Source organism: Chlorocebus sabaeus, chromosome 3, assembly GCF_047675955.1.
Source record: "Chlorocebus sabaeus isolate Y175 chromosome 3, mChlSab1.0.hap1, whole genome shotgun sequence".
Lineage (NCBI taxonomy): Eukaryota > Metazoa > Chordata > Mammalia > Primates > Cercopithecidae > Chlorocebus > Chlorocebus sabaeus.
The window spans coordinates 7546039-7568182 of NC_132906.1; the positions used below are offsets into that span (position 1 = coordinate 7546039).

At 41.4% G+C, this 22144-nt stretch overlaps 1 protein-coding gene across 1 annotated transcript in view; it reads right to left on the reverse strand.

Annotated features, from left to right (window-relative positions):
• FLT1 (fms related receptor tyrosine kinase 1) overlaps nucleotides 1-22144 on the reverse strand; it is a 195764-nt gene that overhangs the window by 45353 nt on the left and 128267 nt on the right. The window contains exon 15 of the mRNA XM_008021816.3: nucleotides 11808-11939. Within this exon, the coding sequence (XP_008020007.1) occupies nucleotides 11808-11939 (132 nt within the window). The remainder of the gene's footprint in view (nucleotides 1-11807; nucleotides 11940-22144) is intronic.

Below are 22144 nucleotides of genomic sequence, written 5' to 3' on the forward strand. Positions count from 1 at the left end.
CTTTGGGACTCACAAAATTCTTCAAAGTAGGTTTTAAAAATAAAAATAAATCCAGGACTGCCACAGTTGCCTGTTTGCTCCCTTTGGAACAGCCAGCCCAAGTGCCCACATCCCACTCCCTGTGTCTAGGGCTCTGTTTCTGACTTCATCAGCCAAACTGGGAGGCCTGAGATAGAAGAGGCAATTGCTGGACCTGAATCCTTCCCAGTCACCTTCTCTATCAGAATCACAGAGATCAAAAGCTGAGCACTATTCCTCCAAGACCAAAAAGAAAAGACTTAAAGTATTCAAGTCATGCCTCCAGAGAGGGAACTCTGGAATTTGTAAAGAAATGCCTCCATGGACCAGAACAGTATTGATTCTTGTGAGCAATTTCCCAGGAATTCTAAAGTAATGCCTTTATCCTTTAACTTAATTATAATGAGACAGAAGTGGCTGGGTGTGGTGGCTCGCATCTGTAATCCCAGCAGTTTGGGAGGCTAAGGCAGGAAGATCGCTTGAGCCCTGGAGTTTGAGACCGGTCTGGGCAACATAGCAAGACTCCTTCTCTTAAAAAAAAAAAAGATGTGGTAGCACACACGTGTAATCCCAGCTACCCTGGAGGCTGAGGCAAGAGGATCACTTGAGCCCAGGTGTTTAAGGCTGAAGTGAGTGAGCTATGATTGTGCCACTGCACTCCCGCTTGGACAACAGAGCAAGACCCTGTCTCAAAAGAGAGAGGGAGAGAAAGAGGGACAGACAGACAGATAGATGTTTATATTAAGGTGGGCAAAGGACAAGTGAAACTTTCTTTTTAGAAATAATGATGTGGATGACGATCTAATTTGCTGAGCACTTATTATATTCCAAGCATGCAAAACTACCCTATGAAATCGGTGGCAGTAATACTCCAATTTCATACATGAGCACTTCATCTTCGGGGCTCTTTGTTTCAATGCAACAAAGATGTATTGAGTTGTACTAGAGGCAAGGTTAGGGGCCGGAGGAGATAGAAAGATTAATGAGGGACGGTTGCCACTCTCAAGGAGCCCATTCAAACCTAACCAAGAGACTTAAGGCAAATACAAAGAAATTAGATTTTAAAAGATTTGGTGGTTGAGGGAATCTAATATATACTACTATCTAATAGTAATCTAATAATACTTTTTTGAAGAGGTGGCATTTGAAATGAATTTTAATCCACAGAGATGAAGGCAGGGGAGGGTATTATAGGCAGAGGAAACAGTACGAGTAAAGACCCAGACCTGGCCAAGTGCGATGGCGCACGACTGTAATCCTAGCACTTTGGGAGGCTGAGATGGGCAGATCACCTGAGGTCAGGAGTTCAAAACCAGCCTGGCCAACATGGTGAAAACCCATCTCTACTAAAAATACAAAAAGAAAATTAGCCGGGTGTGGTGGGGGTGGGGTGCACCTGTAGTTCCCAGCTACTCGACAGGCTGAGGCAGGAGAATCGCTTTGAACCCAGGAGGCAGAGGTTAGAGTGAGCTGAGATCGTGCCACTGACTCCATCCTGGCTGATAGAGTGAGACTCGTCTCAAAACCAAAACAAGACAAAAGACCCAGACCTGTGAAAAGATAGGGAAGTATAATACAAGATACAGGACAGGACCAGACCATAGGGGTTTCTCAGCATCTGTGTGATGGGTTTGATCTAAAGGCTGCAGGCAGTTGGAGCCAAGGTTTCCTGCCCAAATCATAGCAAATACACAAGCTGTAAACCTGAGAATAACAATAACTCATTGGCCCTTATTGAGTGCTTTCTATTCTAGGGACTTTTCTAAGGACCGACATGTATTGATTGTCACCAAAGACTCACAAAAATCCTACAAGCTAGATTGTTCCCGTTGTATGAATGAGGAAATTGAGACAGAGACAGATTAAGCCTCTTGCCCAAAGTCACACAGCCTGCAAGTGGTGGAGCTGTGATTTTAACCCAGATAATCTGACTGCACATGCTTAACCACTAAGCTTCCAGGAGTACGCCACTTCCTCCTCTCTGATCCTTCCAGCCTTTACAAGCACAGATTAATCACTTCCTATTGGCCGTAGTCCCCGCCACAAAGTTATCTTTTAGTCTGGAGTGGAAACTGATATTTTCTCTCCATCCAGCCCATCACGAAGTCCTGCCCATTCTACTTCCTTGGATCATTAAATTATCAGCTCTCCTACCCAGCTGTGACTGCCTAAAATAAGGCCTTATCAGTTCTCACCAGGACTACCTCATTGGCCATGGCTCCCTCCAGTCTGTCCTCCACCTCTGCAGCCAGAGTGATCTTGCCAAATCACCAATTTAAAATCCTATTACTCCTCTGTCTAAATTCCATTGTCTGTTCCCTATTACCGTCAGGATAGAAGTCCAAATCCTTAAATCCTTTATGCCCAACCTTGCCTCTTTTCAGCTTCATCTCCTGCTGTCCTCCCACTTGCTTCAGTCATGCCACAGTTCTTATAGTTTCTGAAATACACCAACCCTTCTGAACCTCCATGCTTTGGCTTTTGCTATTTCTCTGCCAAAATGTGTGCTTCCTGTCGACTGAGTCCATAACTTATTCACCCTACTCATCAGGTTGGGTGAATAAATAAATATATATATGTTTTGCTTTACCTATCTCTAAAGAATTTCATGAGGGTTTTAAAGAGTTTAGGGGCCAGGCGCGGTGGCTCACGCCTGTAGTCCCAGCACTTTGGGAGCCCGAGGTGGGCAGATCATGAGGTCAAGAGATCGAGACCATCCTGGCTAATACAGTGAAACCCCATCTCTACTAAAAGTACAAAAAATTAGCTGGATGTGGTGGCAGGCGCCTGTAATCCCAGCTACTCAGGAGGCTGAGGCAGGGGAATTGCTTGAACCTGGGAGGCGGAGGTTGCAGTGAGCTGAGATCGTGCCACTGTGCCACTGTACTCCAGCCTGAGCTACAGAGTGAGACTCCATCTCAAAAAAAAAGAGTTTAGGGTCACATCTTTGTTCCTGTGTATTACTTCATAAAACATACAGACCACCACCTCTGTTGCAGATGTGTTCTAGGTGCCAGTATACAGTGAGAAGAGAAAGGGCATGGTTGGAGCTCTTACAGTCTGGTATTCAAATATGAACTGATGAGCGTGTTATAAATTCTGAGTGAAGCAGCAGAATGTAGGGCTATGGTTCTCTTGTTCACTGCTACATCCCCGGGGTTCAGAACAGTGCCTGGCATATAGTAGACATCCTGAAAATAGTGGTCAAATGAATGAATTGGCTTATTTGCTGCTTTGTCAGCTGTGCTTAAGTTTCCCTGAACCTCATGGGGTTGATTGAAAATAACTTCCTTAAAGAAATTTCTCAGTATGATAACCTTTTCTCTCAGTACACATCCTCACAATGGGAAGATTGTAAGCTCAAGTTCATATGAGTTTGGTTTCTTTCTCCACAGTGAGTGAGGTTTAATGCGGCCTTGCTGCACACACACACACACACACACACACACACGCACACACGCACACACATTCTTGCTTATGCTGCAAATAAGTTTTGTGGAATTTGATTGGGATTGGGATCCTCTCAGGACACAGTGGCCTTTGGCTGTCGGAGATGCTGATAGCATCTTGAGACATTGCACTGTCTGCATAAAACCTCTGCAGATGCTTCCCACATGGAATGCACTAAGAGAGGCCCCCTTGATTGTGGGAACTTTCCCACTGCATTCTGTGGGACAGGAAGCTGACCCCCAAAGTCTAATTCCACAGTCCTTACTCAAGCAAAATTCGTTTCAGTGGGACCAAATGTGTTTGTGTGCAAACACTTACACATTTAAGGAATCAGCCCATTAAAAAACATCCTCAAGATGACCATTTATCAGGAAGGAAAGATCTATTTAATATTAATAATGCTCAGTACTGCTTATTGAAAAACATTAGAATTTTACAGAATGTGCTGTAGTATCAATGCTCTATTGCATTTGATGGCTCAGTCTCTATCTCTGTTTGAAAAGCGACTGTTAGGACAGTCTTATGCTGGGTGACTGACTGCAGTGAACCCTTAGGTGTTTTTTCAGCAGTCAGACATCCACACACTGGCCTGATTAAACCCAGCTTCAACTTACTGGTGACAGCTGATGAGCTAAGTGCATGAGATAACCCAGCTGCACACAGGAGGGGAAAGAGGCCAGGGAAATGTGGGTGGGATTTGACAGTAACTAGGAGTTAGCACTGGGTCTCAGGGACATGGCTCCCACATGATGTATGTGAAAGGCCAGCATCAGGACACAGTACAAGGTTACTTTTATTTGGGATACTGACAAGAATATAGCCAATTTAAAGAGTGTATGATAACTGTATCTATGACAGACAGTTGACCTGGTTGCACAGAGCATTCCACGTCAATTACTCTCCCAAGCTTTATACCATCCCTTTTGGAATAGGGAGGGGAGATGCCACACCAGGGATGGTCTGAGTTCTGAAGGGGCATGTATCTTGCCTGAAGTCTCTGCAGCTGCACAGTGTCCTGAGCTTTCCTGATAGCAACAGTAGCTCTCTGTACACACGGCCTGGGCTGCATGGTCTGGCGGCATCACACCAGCCCTGACGTATGGCACTGTGTGGCATCAGACCGCATGAATGGGTAGGCAGCAGAGCCAACCAACTCAGCTCATGCAATATAACCAGTTTCCCAAGGAGTTAAGGAAACACCCCAAGCAAAAGACCAGACCAGAGCACCTTGGCCCAGGGCCTGCCTTCACTTAGGGACCGAACACAGGTTTCATCAGGAAAGGGCAGGTACTCTGTGCCCCAGTTTCCTCATCCTTACAAAGTGGAGATAACAGCCCCTTCCTCACACATGAATTGTGTAAACCTAGTGTTAGCTATCATTTTGAAGCAAGCCTGCCTGCCTGCCTGCCTTCCTTCCTTCCTTCCTTCCTTCCTTCCTTCCTTCCTTCCTTCCTTTCTTCCTTCCTTCCTTCCTTCCTCCCTCCCTTCCTTCCTTTCCTCCCTCCCTCCCTTCTTTCCTTCTCCTCCCCTCCTTCCTTCCTTCTTTCCCTTCTCTCTCTCCCTCCCTCCCTCCCTTCCTCTCTCCCTCTCCCACACTCGCTGTTTCTCCATCTACACCCCTTACCCCAACCCTTTCCTTTTTTTTTTTCCATATCACTTTTTGGACCTCAAGTGCAGGGTATCTTTTTTTTTTTTTTCATCCAAACACATGGCATGTATTATTTAATACAATTTGCCTTTTCTTTCTGAAACAAATCAGATTTGGACCTAAGTACTTATCAATTTCTGCAAACAACTGGTCCACCACTTCCCTGAGAAATTTGCCTGACCCTAGAGATTAGTTTAGATGTTATTCTCTGGTTCTATTGTTATTATAATTTGAGTAACTACTTATGTGGGTTTATTGCCCATTAACCTATTAGGACCTCAAGAGAAGGACATGTTTCTTGTTCGCTTTGAGTCTCCAGCATTGACTCAGAGGAAGTCTCCATAAAGATTTAGGTATGGATGAAAAGAACATTACTCAGATGCACTTTGACCTGACTCTCAAGATCCCTGATCAACACGAGTCACTCAACCAGTGTCATCTCCTTCTATCTAAAACCCAGTCATCATAATCCAAGTAACCTTACAATGTGGTTTCTCTAGAGTCTATTGAAATGTTAAAATAGGCCTGCAGACCTTTGTTACTGTTGATGAAGTTTTTTAGGAATCTATGTACACCAATTTGGAACTACTCCAAAGGACAGTGATGTATGGAAATGCTGTATTCCCATTAAATTTCAAGTACATTTTCAAGAGTACTTTTAAGTATGGATATCTAAATTGCTGTTATGTGACATTAGTTCTGGAACACATTTCTTTTTTCACAAGTTAAATCCTTAAGTCAAACGGGAATTCTGTGGCTTAGAACACCTTTTAAGTGACCTACTAGTTGAGTCCAGGAAAAGTATAACTTCTGTTGAAATGCAATTTGGTATATCGTATTAACAAATAGTAATGTTAGCTAACAGTTACAAAATTTTTATTATATGCCAGATGCTGTTTTAAATGTGTTAATCCTTACAACAACCCTATAAAGACTGGTATACCATCATTAGCATGCCCATTTTACAACGAGAGACTGGAAGCACCAGGAAGGTAAGGAACTTGGCAAAAGTTATGCAGCTCATGAAGAGTGAGGCATCCGGCTTTAGAGTGGGTCTTTTTAACCACCGTGCTGTGCTACCTTAGAGTTGAGATGCAATAGAGCAGGATGGTTGAACATGGTTCCAATTCTCAGCTCTGCCATTTCCTAGCTGTGTAACTCTGGACAAGTCACTTAACCTTTTTGTGCCTAGATTCTCACTTTCAACTAACTGTACTTCCTTGTACCTATAGGATTATTGCAAAACTTAAGTAGGATTATGGATGTGCATAAAATAGTGCACTTCATGTTCTATAAGTGCAAGATATTAATTACATGGTCCCAGGCCCTCAAAGAGCCCAGCACCAAGTTCCCTAGGCCTAACACCCACTTCTAAAATACCCGATGCAGTTTTATGCCAGTCTAGTTTCTACAGAAGGAATTAGGATGAATATCTTTTGAGTTTGAATTATTTTGCCTCAAGAACTCTCTACAAAGACCTCAATCAGCCTAACTGAATTCCATCACCATTTTTTTTTTTTAAATTCTTCTTGATCAAGGCCAGCTTTATGTCACTGGTTAGATGTGAAGTATAAAGGCATATGTATCCCTGTCCCTCAGCCCTCCTATTGGCATTATTGCCAGCTGGTTCATCTCTGTTTTGAGCACTGCTCTCTCCTCGGGAAACCTTTCTAAATAGCCAACACCCATGAGAGGCGTAACATCAATCCCCAACATATTCATGCGAATTAGTTTATCACATCCTTTCTCACTGCCAGGATAGTCATAGGAGTGAATTTGGGGGCAGGATTCAGGAAGAGAGGAGCTAACGTGGAAGGAGGTCAGTCAGGGATCAGAGGAAGGTCAAAATGGAGAACTGAAAACTGATAGCTGGCCAAGGACAATACAAAGGAGTGACTGAAGACCCACGGCCATATTGTTTTCAGTTTTTTCTATTCTTGACTTTTGGAATTTAATTTATTAGGGAACATAGTGTCTACTTTCTACTGGATGAGTCCTTTCTCAAGCAAGTGACAACGTGCAATCGTTTGCATATCAGCCTCTAATGCCATGACCAGCATTTAGACTGCAGGACCCTGACATAGTCCTTTTGTGCTTTTGTGATTTTTGTATCTGTCAATCATCTTTAAAAAATGCTTAAAATGATAGTTGTTGTTCTTCAAGTTGTCTTCTCCTTTGTACTTATAAATGAAATATACTAAGGCCTAAATCTGATATAAGAATGTTCTTGGCGGGGCGCAATGGCTCACGTCTGTAATCCCAGCAGTTTGGGAGGCGGGGGTGGGTGGATTACCTGAGGTCAGGAGTTCGAGACCAGCCTGGCCAATATGGTGAAACCCTGTCTCTACTAAAAATACAAAAATTAGCCAGGCGTGGTGGCACACGCCTGTAATCCCAGCTACTTGGGAGGCTGACGTAGAAGAATTGCTTGAGCTCGGGAGGCAGAGGTTGCAATGAGCCGGGATCGTGCCACTGCACTCCAGCCTGGCTGACAGAGCAAGACTGTGTCTCAAAAAATAAAATAAAATAAAATAAAATAAAATAAAATAAAATAAAATAAAATAATAAAAAAAGAATGTTCTTATATATATTGTGGTTATTTGCAATAATAATTATAAAGCATAGCTTAAGTCCTTGGATGAAATTGTAACAGCCCCATTGAGTTCCAGGGCTATTGAGCACTATGTTAATTTCAGAAATGATTTTGGTTACTAACACTTCTGTTGTCGGTTTTGATATGGAATTTCCCCTTTGAGCACTTCATGTGTCCTCGTGCTGGCGCTAGGTCCAAACCAAACAAGACCTGTGATTATTTAAAGAAGGTACTTTGACTCCACAGTTCATTCATCCTTTATAGATACAAAAATAACACATTGTTTTATCTGTGGGTATAAGAATCCTTTGTCAAAGGAAATAAAAAGAGCAGACAGTTTCCTTCCTGGCTAATTCACCAACCTCTTTAAATCTGTTAAACATAGCCACAGACACAACTTGTTCGCTTGGTTTCATTTCCTAAACTCAATTTGACAAGATAGGTCAGTGTGAGGGTCCATATGCATCTAACAGGAAATAAAGTCTAAATCTAGGGAATGTTTCATAGCTACCAGGGTGGGAAGAACAATGACTCTAGAAGAAGAGTCCCATTTCAGTTATAAAATTACTGAGCAGGTACCGTATTCAGCTGTTGTGAACAGCATCCCAGGATCAAATTTTAATCCAGTGAACCCAAACTACTTCCATTCAAGACACTGCATCGGACTCATACATGCAAGCTTTTCTAAGGTCCACATACTATTAACGTTCAAAATTTCTTCCTGTGCAAAATTATATTCTTATATAGACTTGAAACCTGCCTCTTGGAGATTTCACTACCATCTCCCTTCGCTTGGTTCTAGTTATCTTTTCTGGTGTGTCAAAGAATGCGTTACATGCCTCTTCTGTCCGAAAGCTCCTTAAGTATTTGAAGACAACAATCTTGTTACCCTCTTGTTGTCTCTTTTTTGGACTAAGTATCCTCTTTTCTGGCACTATCCTATTCCTATCCAGGATATAGCTCTACTTATTTGTTTCTTTTATAAATGGGCACAATATTTCAGGTGTGGCTGGGTGATTGCCAATCACATAGTCCATGTTTTCAGCTAACTACAATTTTTAAGCAAAAAAGGTTGGACATAGCCATCACTCTTACAAAAGAGAGCAAAGGAGAAGGCCAACAAACTACAACAAGCAGACACAGAGTTCAAAATCATGGCAGTTGGGGGCAATAATGAACAACAGAATGGAATATATGTTTACACATTCCATTATATATGCCATATATTATATATATGTGGCAACCAATATGGGCAATTCAAGTGAAAATTACCTCCACTTTTCACAAGAGTAAATGATATGGCTAACAGAAAGGTTTAGAAATTGTCAGTAGGGCCAGGCGCGGTGGCTCAAGCCTGTAATCCCAGCACTTTGGGAGGCCAAGATGGGCAGATCACGAGGTCAGGAGATCGAGACCATCCTGGCTAACATGGTGAAACCCCATCTCTACTAAAAAAAAATACAAAAAAAAAAAAAAAAAGAAATGATCAGTAATGCAGCATTCTTAGCATCTGACTTTTCAGAGAAGCATAACATTAATGGGAAAAGGAATCAGCGTAGGAAGTCTAGAGGCATGTAAACATAAGAGAAATGGAGAAAATAAAAATAACAGGATCACTAGAAGAGTGCTTTTGCTCAATTTTATCCTAAGTCCTTGCAGACAACTTCCTCAGGCACCTCAGGCATGAGAAGAGTGGAGCAACGGTGAAAATATTCTGAGGTTTACATGGACTCACGTTTCAGCCTCACCACGTAGTCTTTGTGCAACTTTGGGCAAGTTATTTAACTTCTTTGAGCTTCTGTCTTCCCATCTGTAGACTGAAGATACTACTATTGACTGCTTCAAATTCTTACAAGGTTTAATAGGATTAAGTATGTCACGTGTCCAGCACAGTGCCTGCACATAAAGGTACTAAATAAATGTTTTGTGCTAAGTGCTGGGCATGTGTATGGGATACAAAGATATGTCAGACAGTACTGTCTCAAAGTTTATAATTCGGTAGGGAAGAGAAGCATATCAACGCCAAAATAATAATAAAAGGCAGAATAAAATAAGTACTGACTAATGATTCCAGAAGCGGGGAGTGAGAGAGCAGAGAATGAGTATCTGCCTCAGCTGTTCATCCTGGAGGGTAGTCCAGGGCAGAAAGCATTTCAGCTGGCCTGAGAGCACAAGAAGGATTTGGCTGGAATAGGGAATGGAGCCTGTACAAAAGACATTCCAGGATGCACTAACATCACAAACAGAGGCCATGCTTGGCGTTATGTGGCAAGTCGAGCTCACCAATGGCCAAAAGACTGACTCTAATCCAATCTGGAAGCCTCCCCCCCCCCCCCCCCCCCCAGTGCTGCTGATCTGGCCTGGGGCAGTGAAAGAATAATAGCAGGCCTCCTGCAGAGCAGACTGCTGGCAAACAGAAGGGTGGTGGTTCTGAAGGTGGGGAGAAGAAACTCACAGATGTCATAAATGCACAATTTTAAGCACACTGGCTTCTGAGAAACCCAGATTAACCTGGCAGAAAAGGGAAGGAAGTCAAGACTTTGGGGAGAACTACAAACATGCAAAAACAGCACTGCTTCACACCCAGGCTCCTCCCAGGCCATCAGAGTCCAGCCATTGCTGCCCCATATTCCCTGGTGGAGGGGTGGGCACAGGGGAAGGCAGTCATGGGGTGAGGGGAGGAGAGTCTGAGAAAAGCTCAGTTTTCTCCTCCGGTCTGCCATGACTAGACTGTATGAGTTAGTTGAGTCAGTTCAGACCTCTCTGGAGGTTTATCACTGCTCTGTGTATCTCACGGGGTTGTTGGGAGGATATGGGGGAAATGACATTTGCTCTGAGATTAGTGAGGTCTCCTTGCTCTCTGTGTTCCCTGGCCCAACACGGCCATTCCTGAGGGCTGTATGTCTGGGGTGCCTGTTAAAAGACAGATTAGCAGCCATCTGGGGAAGAAGGTGTTAAACAGAGATGCTAATAAACTGTTTCTGTACGACCGAACAGAAAAGTGAACATAATATTTTAGAACAAGGATTATTTGGGAGACAAAACCATTACTAAAGGTATTTGGGGAATGCTACCCTCTCAGTTTTTCTGGAAGTATAAATTTGTGGCTCATCTCCTTGTAAAAGAATAGAGATGATGTTCTGTTTTAAAGGGGTGTGAATTCTCAGAGTTAAAATATTTAAGCAACGTAAGTTTCAGGGGGAAAAAAACTGAATTACATTGCCTTCTTCCTAGTTCCTCCCCGCAAAATACTTGCATATTCTGAAGTCGACTGGTTAGTATTTGGAAATAGGCTACTGAACAAATTCCATCTTTTCACGTCAAACCTCAATATGCCATAGATATTTACATCTAAGAGGTGCCAATCTGATATTTTATGATGTTGTAAATTTTATGTTTTGGATGATTCTTAGCATTAGAGAATTGAAATTGAGGTCAAAACTGTTTTCCAAATGTAAGCCACATGGCCATAGCCAGGGCAGGATTAGGCCTCTTTGTATTTTGCTGCTGAGCAAACTGTCTGAGACCTATAAAGAGGAAGCACTTGGAATATTTTTCTTAAATGTGGTCTGTTGATTACGTATTGCTTCTCTCTGATAAAATATTACAGCACACTTCATTTTAAAAGCCAGCTTATTAAAGCATTTGGAATAGCAGCATATGTCTAACTCCTGGGAATTAGAAAAGGAAAACAAATGAACAATTTTAAGTGTGCGAGTTCCCCCTCCTCACCTACCCCCTCCCTTTTCTTCCTTCTTGGACGTCTGTCTCACAGGTGTGGACTACTCTGGCCACTCTCTGTGGCAGAGCTTCATCACACTGTCAGAACTGGGTTTCCTTTCTTCTGGGAACGACTTCTCCCACAGACACCGCGTTCAGATTTTGGGCTCTCAAGGATGGCCAGCCAGTGTCTTCACCTTCTGCTTTGCCAGACAGAACCAGACAGTCCCTTCCCGGAGTGGCAGGGAGAGGGGAGAAGGAGGTCAGGGAAAGGAACAGACTGGAGTGGGCAGCAGGAGACTGGGAGGTGGAAAGTTAAACAAACAGGGAAATAGATGTCTGACCAATTTCTTGTTGCTTTCTTAAGCAGCTGTTTACCTTGAACAGTGAGGTATGCTGAACTTTCCACGGAGCCCTTCTGGTTGGTGGCTTTGCAGTGATAGACACCTTCATCCTCTTCGGTGACTCTTTCAATAAACAGCGTGCTGCTTCCTGGTCCTAAAATAATTCCTGAGGAGTGTGAGATGTTTAGATTAGTGGGCCTGGATGACAAACAAAAAACAGCTACTTCTGTAACACAGCCTTCTTCCTATCATTATGCATTCAGACAAGGAAATCCGAGCTCTAGTGAACCTGGGGCAGGGTTGATTATTTGTTTTCTCTGGGTCCAGGCTTTCTTTTGCTTTTCTTTCCTTCTTCTTTTTTTTTTTTTTTTTAACAAGCTTTCTAATAGCACCTTCACCACCCAGCAGAGCTGTGATCCTCAGCTTCGGAGATGCAGATCCACCCACCCTGTAGAAAGAAACGCGAGGCAGCTGCCATGCCCAGCTTGAAAGTTGCAGATATCAAGAAGGCAGCATATCTAATAATAACAACTATCATTGACTCAACGCCCTCTATGTGCTCGGCATTGTGTGACACACTTTCGTACCTTGACATTTACAACCAGTCTGTCAGCTAACAATGTCTTCCTCTTACAAACGAGGAAACTGAGATTCTGTGAGGTTAAGTAACTTCACCAAGAGCATGCAGTTTGACTGAAAGCACATTTGTGGCATATGGGTCAAAGGAAATAATATTTCATTTGTCATAAAGCCTGGTGAGTCAATATAGCCTAGTGATAACGAGCTTGCCTGGGCTGTGTTTTAATCCATGCCTTAGCGCTTCAAGCTTTGTCACTTAAGCAAGTTACTTGATCTTTCTAAGTTTCAGTTCCCTTAATCTTAAGATAAAAATGAAAGTAATTCTTACTCTATAAATGAAAAAATAAATGGCAAGCCCATGGCACCTAGTAAGTGCTCGGTAAACGTAAGCTTAAGGGTTACTACAGAGCATTGTGTAGTAGAAGGAGCCCCAAGAACTTTCAGACCCCTGAAAGGCTTCAAGACCTTGAAGCTTCAATACCTTGTACTATCACCAAGTGTTTGTTGAGCATTTACTCTGCCATCAGTTCATGTTACAAAAAAAACAGCAGGCTAAGATGTGGTCAGGCTAAGACATGGTATCTGTTGAGATGGAAAAATTAATTCATACCAAACACACACATATACATTCTCTCTCTCCCTCACATGCTCAACACATACACTCACACACACAAGCCAGCAAATAGAAAATATTTAATGAATGAGAATGAGTGAATGTAGCACAGTATAACTAATTAAGTGGAAAGTCTGGCACAGGGAAGGAGATCAGTAAGGAAGGGTGCACTTGGGGAAGGCTGCATAGAAGAGGTGGGCCTCGAGTTGAGGTTTGAAAGATTGTCAGAGGTGAAGTGAGAAAGGAAAGCATGAGAAATGGCATGATGTAGAAATAAACAGGATTGATTAATTGTTCCAGGATAGTGATAAAACAGGCCTGGCCAGACTATAGGCTGTATTTCGTTAGTTTAAATAGTTTGTGTATTTCTCCTGATTATGAAAGATGTACTTAATATAGAAAACTTGAGAAACATTTGAAACCATAAAAAAAGAAAATGTAATATTACAAAGCTATGATAATCAAAACAGCATGGTACTGTTATAAAAACAGATTCATTAACCAATGGAATAAGCAAAGGCCCAGAAATCAACCCAAACATCTATGGTCAATTGATTTTTGACAAGGTGCCAAGAACACGCAATGGGGAAAGGATAGTCTCCTTAATAAATGGGGTTGGGAAAACTGGATATCTACATACAGAAAAATGAAAATGGACCCTTCTCTTATCCCTTATATAAAAATGAACTCAATATGGATTAAAAACTTAAATGTAAGACTGAAACTATAAAACTACTAGAAGAAAATTTGGGGGAAAAACTCCATGATATTGGTCTGGGAAGAGATTTCTTGGATATGACCCCAAAAGCACAGGCAACGAAAGCAAAAATAGGCAAATGGGATTGCATCAAACTAAAAAGCTTTTGCACAGCAAAAGACACAATAGAGTGAAGAGACAACCAACAGATTGGGAAAAATATTTGCAAATCATACATCAGATAAGGAGCCAATATCCAAAATATACAAGGAACTCAAATTACTCAATAACAGGAAAACCAATAATCCTATTTAAAAATGGGCAAAGAAATTGAATAGACATTTTTCAAAAGAAGACAGATGGCCAGTAGATATATGAAAAAAAAATACTCACCATCTCTAATCACAAAAATGTAAATCAAAACCAAATGAGGCCAGGTGCAAGTGACTCACGCGTGTAATCCCAGCACTTTGGGAGGCCGAGGTGGGCGGATCATCTGAGGTCAGGAGTTCAAGACCAGCCTGGCCAACATGATGAAAGCCAATCTCTACCAAAAATACAAAAATTAGCGGGGTGTGCTGGCGCATGCCTGTAATCCCAACTACTCAGGAGGCTGCAGCAGGAGAATCACTTGAACTTGGGAGGCAGAGGTTGCAGTGAGCCAAGATCATGCCACTGCACTCTGGCCTAGGTGACAGAGTGAGACTTTGTCTCAAAAAAAAAAAAAAGAAAAAAGAAAAAAACAAATGAGGTAGCACCTCACACCTATGAGATTAGCTATTATCAAAAAGATTAAAGATCACAAGTGTTGACGAGGGTGTGGAGAGAAGGGTCCCCTTATACATAGTTGGTGGCATTATAAATTAGTACGGCCATTTTGGAAAACCATATGGAGCCTCTCAAACAACTAAAAAGAAAACTGCTATGTGATCTAGCAATCCCACTACTGGTTATCTATCCAAAGAAACTGAAATCAGTATGCTGAAGAGATGTCTGCATTCCCATGTTTATTGCAGCATTATTCACAAGAACCAAGATATGGAGGCAACCTATGTGTCCATCAATGGATGAATAGATTTTAAAAATCTGGTGTATATACACAATGGAATACTACAGCCTTAAAAAACAACAGGAAATTCTGTCATTTATGACAATATGGATGAACCTAGAGGACATTATGTTGAGCGAAATAAGCCAGGCACTGAGAGACAAATGCTGCATGATTTCACTTATATGTGGCATCTAAAAAAGTTGAACTCACAGATGTAAAGAGTAGAGTGATGGCTACCAGAGGCTGGGGTGGGGAGAGTTGGATACAGAAAGAGAAGATATCGGTCACTGGGTACAAAGTTACAGTTAGATAAGAGGAATATGTTCTGGCATTCTATTACACAGCAAAGTGACAACAGTTAAAAATAATGCGCACTTCAAAATAGCTAAAAGGGAGGATTTGAAGTGTTCCCACCACAGAGAAATGATATTTGACGTGATGAGTATGCTAATCAGGCTTATTTGATCTTTCCCATTGTATACATGTATTAATATTAAAACATCACACGGTACCCCATCCATATATATAATTATTATTATTTGCCAATTAAAGAAATGTAAACAGTTGAGTGCAGTGGCTCATGTCTGTAATCCCAGCACTTTGGGAGGCTGAGGTGGGCAGATCACGAGCTCTAGGAGTTTGAGACCAGCCTGGCCAATATGGTGACACCCCAGCTCTACTAAAAATACAAAAATTAGCTGGGCATGGTGGCTTGCACCTGTAGTCCCAGCTACTCAGACGGCTGAGGCAGAAGAATCACTTGAACCCGGGAGGTGGAGCTTACAGTGAGCCGAGATGGTGCCACTGTACTCCAGCCTGGGTGACAGAGCAAGTCTCCATCTCAAAAAAAAAAAAAAAAAGAAAGAAAGAAATGTAAAAAACACACAAACTCCAAACACCTACAGTCTCACCTCCCAAATGTTGTTTCTTTAGTCTTTCTAAAGTGTATTTTCTGAAAACACAGTTTGTTCATTTATATAACAAATATTTTTTTAGCTCCTACTATGTCGTAGACACTATTCTAGATACTGGTGATGAACTGTCAAGCAAAAGAAATCCTTGCCTACAAATTCTAGTTTTGGGGAATTACAAAGTGAGCATCAACAGATTAAGGTAGTAGAGAAACCAGGGGAGACAACAATGAATTAAGTATGAACAAAAGATCTGAGGGATGGAGACAAATTATGAGGGTAATAACATGCGTATTTTCATAAGAAGGGAAATAAATAGCAAGAGTGGAGAATGAGCAGTATCGTCTAAAAAATAAAAAACACAAAACTTTGCTGATTTGATAGATGAAAATGATTGTTTTAATTTGTATTTCTTTGAACATTTTTTCATGTGTGTATTAGCTATTTTTATTTCCAAAGACCTGTTTTGAGTAGGTGACTGGAAAAGGCGAATTCAGATTAAGGAGAGCTTTGAAATCCTGGTTGAGGAGTTTCAATTAAATGTAAAAGAAAAAAGAATCATGAAGATTTTTGAGCATAGTGAAAGCGACATTTAAGGACGTTCAGTCTAGAAGGAGAATACAGGCTGGACTGGAATGAGGAAAGCATAGTATCTGCAAGTTCTGCTCATCAGTTGTAATTCAGGCAAGGAATGATGAAGTCTCAAACCTGGATGGTGGGAACTTGCTGCTTGACAGGAAGTATAGAGGAAGAAATGGAAACAGACACTCTGTAGAAACAACCTGTAGGAATTGGTGCTTTACTGGATACAGCAATAGAAAAAGAGAGAGATGAGTCCAAGGTGATTCCAATATTTTAAACCCAGATAACAGGAAAAAAATGACAGCTCTTCCCCAGAACCTTGGCTAAGTCACTTAATCTCTTTGGGGTTATTTCCTTATCGGTAAAATGAGAATAATACCTGCTCCACCTATTTCATGATCAATTGAGATAACTTAAATGGAAGCATTGAAGCTTTGAGAAGTATAAGATATAGTGTAAGTGGCAATTACAGAAAATAAAAGTGTGGCTGTACAGTTGCTCGAGGTCAATGAACATTTATAATAGCAGCTATCTTGGTACCTACAATGATTACAATCATCTCCATTGCAGCAGATCTGAAACTCAGCCAATTTTCTATCACTCAAATCCCCAACTCATGCCTGTAATCCCAGCACTTTGGGAGGCTGAGGCGGGCAGATCGCTTGAGTCCAGGAGTTTGAGACCAGCCTGGGCAACATAGTGAGACTCCATCTCTACTAAAAATTGACCAAAAAAAAAAAAAAAAAAAAAGGGGGCTGGCACCATGAGCAAATAAAGTTAAAGAACTTGGATTCAAGGAGAGCATGTAATTATGAAAGGTGAGAGATAGTAGCCAGGATACTCATGAGCTAACATCATCTGGCACAGATTCCTTTTTCTAGTCCATGAAGGAGAGGAAATGGGGTGAGAAGGTGTCCAAATTCAATGGGCAAAGCTCTTCTTTCTGACGTGCCCGCTATTGCACTATAACAAACGACACAGAGACAGATGCGTCCCCATCAGATAGGCCACTCAAATGCTCACAACTGTCATCAGGCCCTTGCTCATCCTCCACTCTTGCTGTTTATTTCCCTTCTTTCAAAAATAAGCAGTGATTTATAGCTTGTCTCATTCCTCAGATCTTTTCTTCATACTTAATTCATTGTTGTCTCCCCCTGTTTTCTCTAATACCTTAATCTGTTGATATTCACTTTATATGACTCAAATCCTAGGATACAGGCTCTGTTCTGCTGAGGAAAATACCTTTTTAAAGGGGTTCTATTTTTAGTTTAATTTTAATTTTTTTGACTGTGAGCACTTTTCAAAAATTTTAAAGTGCAGGAAAAACATAACCCATGTGTCAACCATTAAGATGATCAGGGGTCAACATTTTGCCATGTTCGCTTTACACAGATCCATTTCTCTCTGTCTTTTATATGAAATAAGATTTATAGATACTTTATCCCTTCCTTTACCCTCTCTCTCCAGAGGTACCTGAAATTGGTGTGTAAATTCTCATGCATGCTTTTGCACTTTTTCTACATAGGTACGTATCTCTACATAACACAGACTATTATTTTGTGTGCTTAAAAATTCAAAATAACAGGTATCATAGATTATATATCCTTTTCAACTTGATTGTTTTCCCGTTCAGCAATGCTTTTATATTTATCCTTTTTTTTTTTTTTTTTTTTGAGGTGGAATGTTGCCGTCACCCAGGCTGGAGTGCAGTCGTGCAATCTCGGTTCACTGCAAACTTTGCCTCCTGGGTTCAAGTGATTCTTCTGTCTTGGCCTCCCGAGTAGCTTGGATTACAGGCGCCCACCACTGCACCTGGCTAATTTTTGTATTTTTGTAGAGACAGGGTTTCATCATGTTGGCTGGTCTTGAACTCCTGACCTCAGGTGATCCACCAGCCTTGGCCTCCCAAAGTGCTGGGATTACAGGTGTGAACCACCACGCCCAGCCCATGCTTTTTAATTGATGGCAAAATGATTGATGTGAAAAGGTATCTTGTTGTGGTTTTAATCTACATTTCCCTGATTACTAGTCAGGCGAAATATTTTTATTGGCCATTCAAGGTTTCTCTTTTTGTGAATTGCCTGTTTCTATCCTTTGCCCATTTTTCTATTGTCCTATTTGTCTTTTTGTCAATGATTTTAGGGTTCTTTATGTTTGGGATGCTAATTCTTTGTTGGCTTAATACATTTCAAGTCTTCCTTCATTGTATGAACAGTCTTTTAAACTTCACTTATGGTAAATTTTTATTTTATTTATTTACTTATTTATTGAGATGAGGTCTGTTTCTATTGCCCAGGCTGGACTGCAGTGGCAAGATCATAGCTCACTGCAGCCTTGAACTCTTAGGCTCAAGTGATCCTCCAGCCTCAGCCTCCCGAGTAGTTGGGATTACAGGTGTACATCACAGTCCCTGGCCATGGTGAATTTTTAATACAAAGCTTTAAATTTTTTAACATAATCAAATTTATCAGTGTTTTTTTAATTATACTTTGTGCTTTTTGTTACTTAAGAAATCTTTTCCTACCCTGATATCATAAAGCATTCACCTTGTATACTTTCTTCATAAAATCAGTTTAAAAGATTCATTTAATATTTTGTGTTTTTTCTTTTTTTTTTTATTTTTGAGACGGAGTCTCGCTCTGTCGCCTGGGCTGGAGTGCAGTGGCCGGATCTCAGCTCACTGCAAGCTCCGCCTCCCGAGTTTATGCCATTCTCCTGCCTCAGCCTCCCGAGTAGCTGGGACTACAGGCGCCCGCCACCTCGCCCAGCTAGTTTTTTGTATTTTTTAGTAGAGACGGGGTTTCACTGTGTTAGCCAGGATGGTCTCGATCTCCTGACCTCGTGATCTGCTCGTCTCGGCCTCCCAAAGTGCTAGGATTACAGGCTTGAGTCACCGCGCCCAGCCATATTTTGTGTTTTCTTATTTAGGTTTTTAATCTATCTAGATTTTCTTTTGGGGAGGGGTATGTGTATGGTGTGAAGTAAGGACCTAATTTTTACCATATAAATAGCCAGTGATCCCAGCCTCATTTATTGAATAAGATCTTCTTTTCCCACTAAGTTATTGTGCCAGCTCTACTCAGATACTATCTGAATTTTTTTATGTTGAAGCTCCCATGTATTTGTGTATTTGTGGTTCTGTTTCTAGGCTCTTTATTTATTCACAGCAACCTATTTGTCTATCACTGTACCACATAAGTTAAATTATGATTACTTAATATTAACACATCTTGATACATGGTATGGCCTGACCAGATCATTTTCGAAATGGTCTTGACTGTTCTTGGCCCTTTATACTGCGATACTTTATACTTCAGATTTTGCTTGTCAAATTCCATAAAAAGCACAATTGGAATGTTTATTGGAATTCCACTGAGTTCATATTATATTATAATTTGGGGGAAATGGTCATATTTATTTTTAGGTAGAATCATATGGAATTGCCAATACTTTGACCTACAAAAATAGCAATATGGTTCTACCTGAGTGTTTTTGTAGAAAAATATTGAGTATCTTTGAGTTATTTAGATTTTCTTTTATGTCATTTAATAGTTTTATGATTTTCTCTTTAAATCCTGCTTTTCTTTAGTTATATTTATTCCTAGATATAATTTTTTTGTTATGTAAAATAGTAAAATAGTATTGAAGTCTTTGAAAGGTCACTCTATTTGAATTTTCTCTTTCCTTTTTGGGTATTAGTCATTAGAACTAACATGTAGAACTTTTTTTTTTTTTTTTTTTTGAGGTGGAGTCTCGCTCTGTCGCCCAGGTTAGAGTGAAGTGGTGCAATCTTGGCTCACTGCAACCTCTGCTCCCAGGCTCAAGGGATTCTCCTGCCTCAGCCTCCCTAGTAGCTGGGATTACAGGCGTGTGCCACCACGCCTGGCTAATTTTTGTATTTTTTAGTAGAGATGGGGTTCTACGATGTTGGCCAGGCTGGTCTCGAACTCCTGACCTCAAGTGATCTGCCCACCTTGGCCTCCCAAAGTGCTGGGATTACAGATGTGAGCCACCATGCCCGGGAAGAACTCACTTATAAACATGATGCTCTGCTTCGTGTTTCTGAGATAATTTAATCATAGGCCTGCTTGCTTTCTTCTAAAGTATAGCCTAAGTCATTTCCATGTGCTTGTTTGTGTATTTCCTTGACTTCTGACACTGAATACAGATTCTTTAACCACTGAAGACTTGACAATTCCCATGGAAACCCATTATTTATTTCTCTCTTTACTCTAAGAAGCTGTATCAGATGGACCAACAGGCATAGAGCAGCACTTGCAAACATAGATGCCTTCAGGAGCCAGGCACGTAATATAAACGAGTTGGGGATGAAATAATGGAAGGGGGACTATGTCTCTGGAGAACAGAAAGCCTGTCTCCCATCTAAAAGCAGAAGCCTTTGCTTAGCTCCAACCTATTGGGAATTTGGGGATTTGAGTCTGGTGTTGTCTTCTGAGTTTTAGAAAGAAGGCAGAAATTTGAATTTATTTGTTTTTAGTGTTAAAGCTCATGATTCTTAAATGTTGGCAACCAGATCAACTTATATAGACTTACTGTGAGGGCCAATAAAAACATGGATGCAAGATATATTTGACATGACTTAGAGTATATACATGGCGATAAGTTTTTATGTTGTTACTAAGCAAGGACCTTCATGATCTGGCCCCTTCCTATCTTCCCAGCTTAGCTGCCTGCTGCATCCCTACATGTGTCTTTGGTATCAGCCATACTAATCTATTTGCAGTTTGTTCTAAGCCTCAGTGACTCTGCACACGTGGTTCCCTTGATGCCTGGTTAGCATTTGCTTGTTCTTTAATATTCAGCTCAGGATTGGCTGCTCTGGAAAGCATTTTTTTTTTTTTTTTTTTTGAGATGGAGTTTTACTCTTGTTGCCCAGACTGGAGTGAAATGGCACCATCTTGGCTCACTGCAACCTCCGCCTCCTGGGTTCAAGATTCTCCAGCCTCAGCCTCCCAAGTAGCTGGGATTACAGGTGCCCGCCACCACGTCCAGCTAATTTTTTGTATTTTTAGTAGAGATGGGGTTTCACCATGTTGGCCAGGCTGGTCTCGGACTCCTGACTTCAGGTGATCCACCTGCCTCGGCCTCCTAAACTGCTAGGGTTACAGGCGTGAGCCACCGCGCCCGGTGGAAAGCATCTTCTGATGATCTTGGACCCCATCTCTGTTACTTCTGCATCACCCTGTGCATGCCCCTACTCTGGCACTTACCATTTTGTCATAAAGTTGCTGACTTTCTTATCTGCCCACTCCACTGTGGGCTCCTGGAGAATGGTAACTCTACCTTATTTACTACTGAGTCCCCAGTGTCTAGTGCAGGGCTGACAGATAGCTGACCTTCAGTAACTGAGGAAAATGACCATGTAAATGAAGACAATGGAAAATGTCATGTAGAGGGTGGAGGAGGGGACTGAGCTTTGCAATCTTTGCAGAATATGATGAAGCTAAGCTGGTTATTAGTGCTAGCTCCCTGGGTGGTGGTATGGACTGATGACCTGCAGCATGCCAAGCTCACCTCAGAATTTATAAAATTGTGTCAGTTAATTTTGTCATCTTAAGGTTCAGAAAGCCTCAGTTCCTGGAGCTTAGAATGCAAACTCTGGTAGTTCCATGCGTTTGCTAAGGAAAACTTTACACTGGGCTGTTTTTTAGAAACCTGGGGTGTCCTCTAAGGTATCTGATGGTGAAACTCAGTGTGAGAATTTGAATTACCTATTATGTCGGCTGCTGATGGAGGAGGTGGATAAGTTTTTGACCATCATGGCCTAATTTATTCGTGGGATGTGGTCTAAATTTTCAAGATGTCCAACTGTCAATTTTAAAGGTATAATTTTCAAGGGACTTTGTAGATAGTTTTATTTCTTCCCATTATACCTTAAGGTGAAGGACAATCTTGGCATTTTATGTGTAAGCACCAT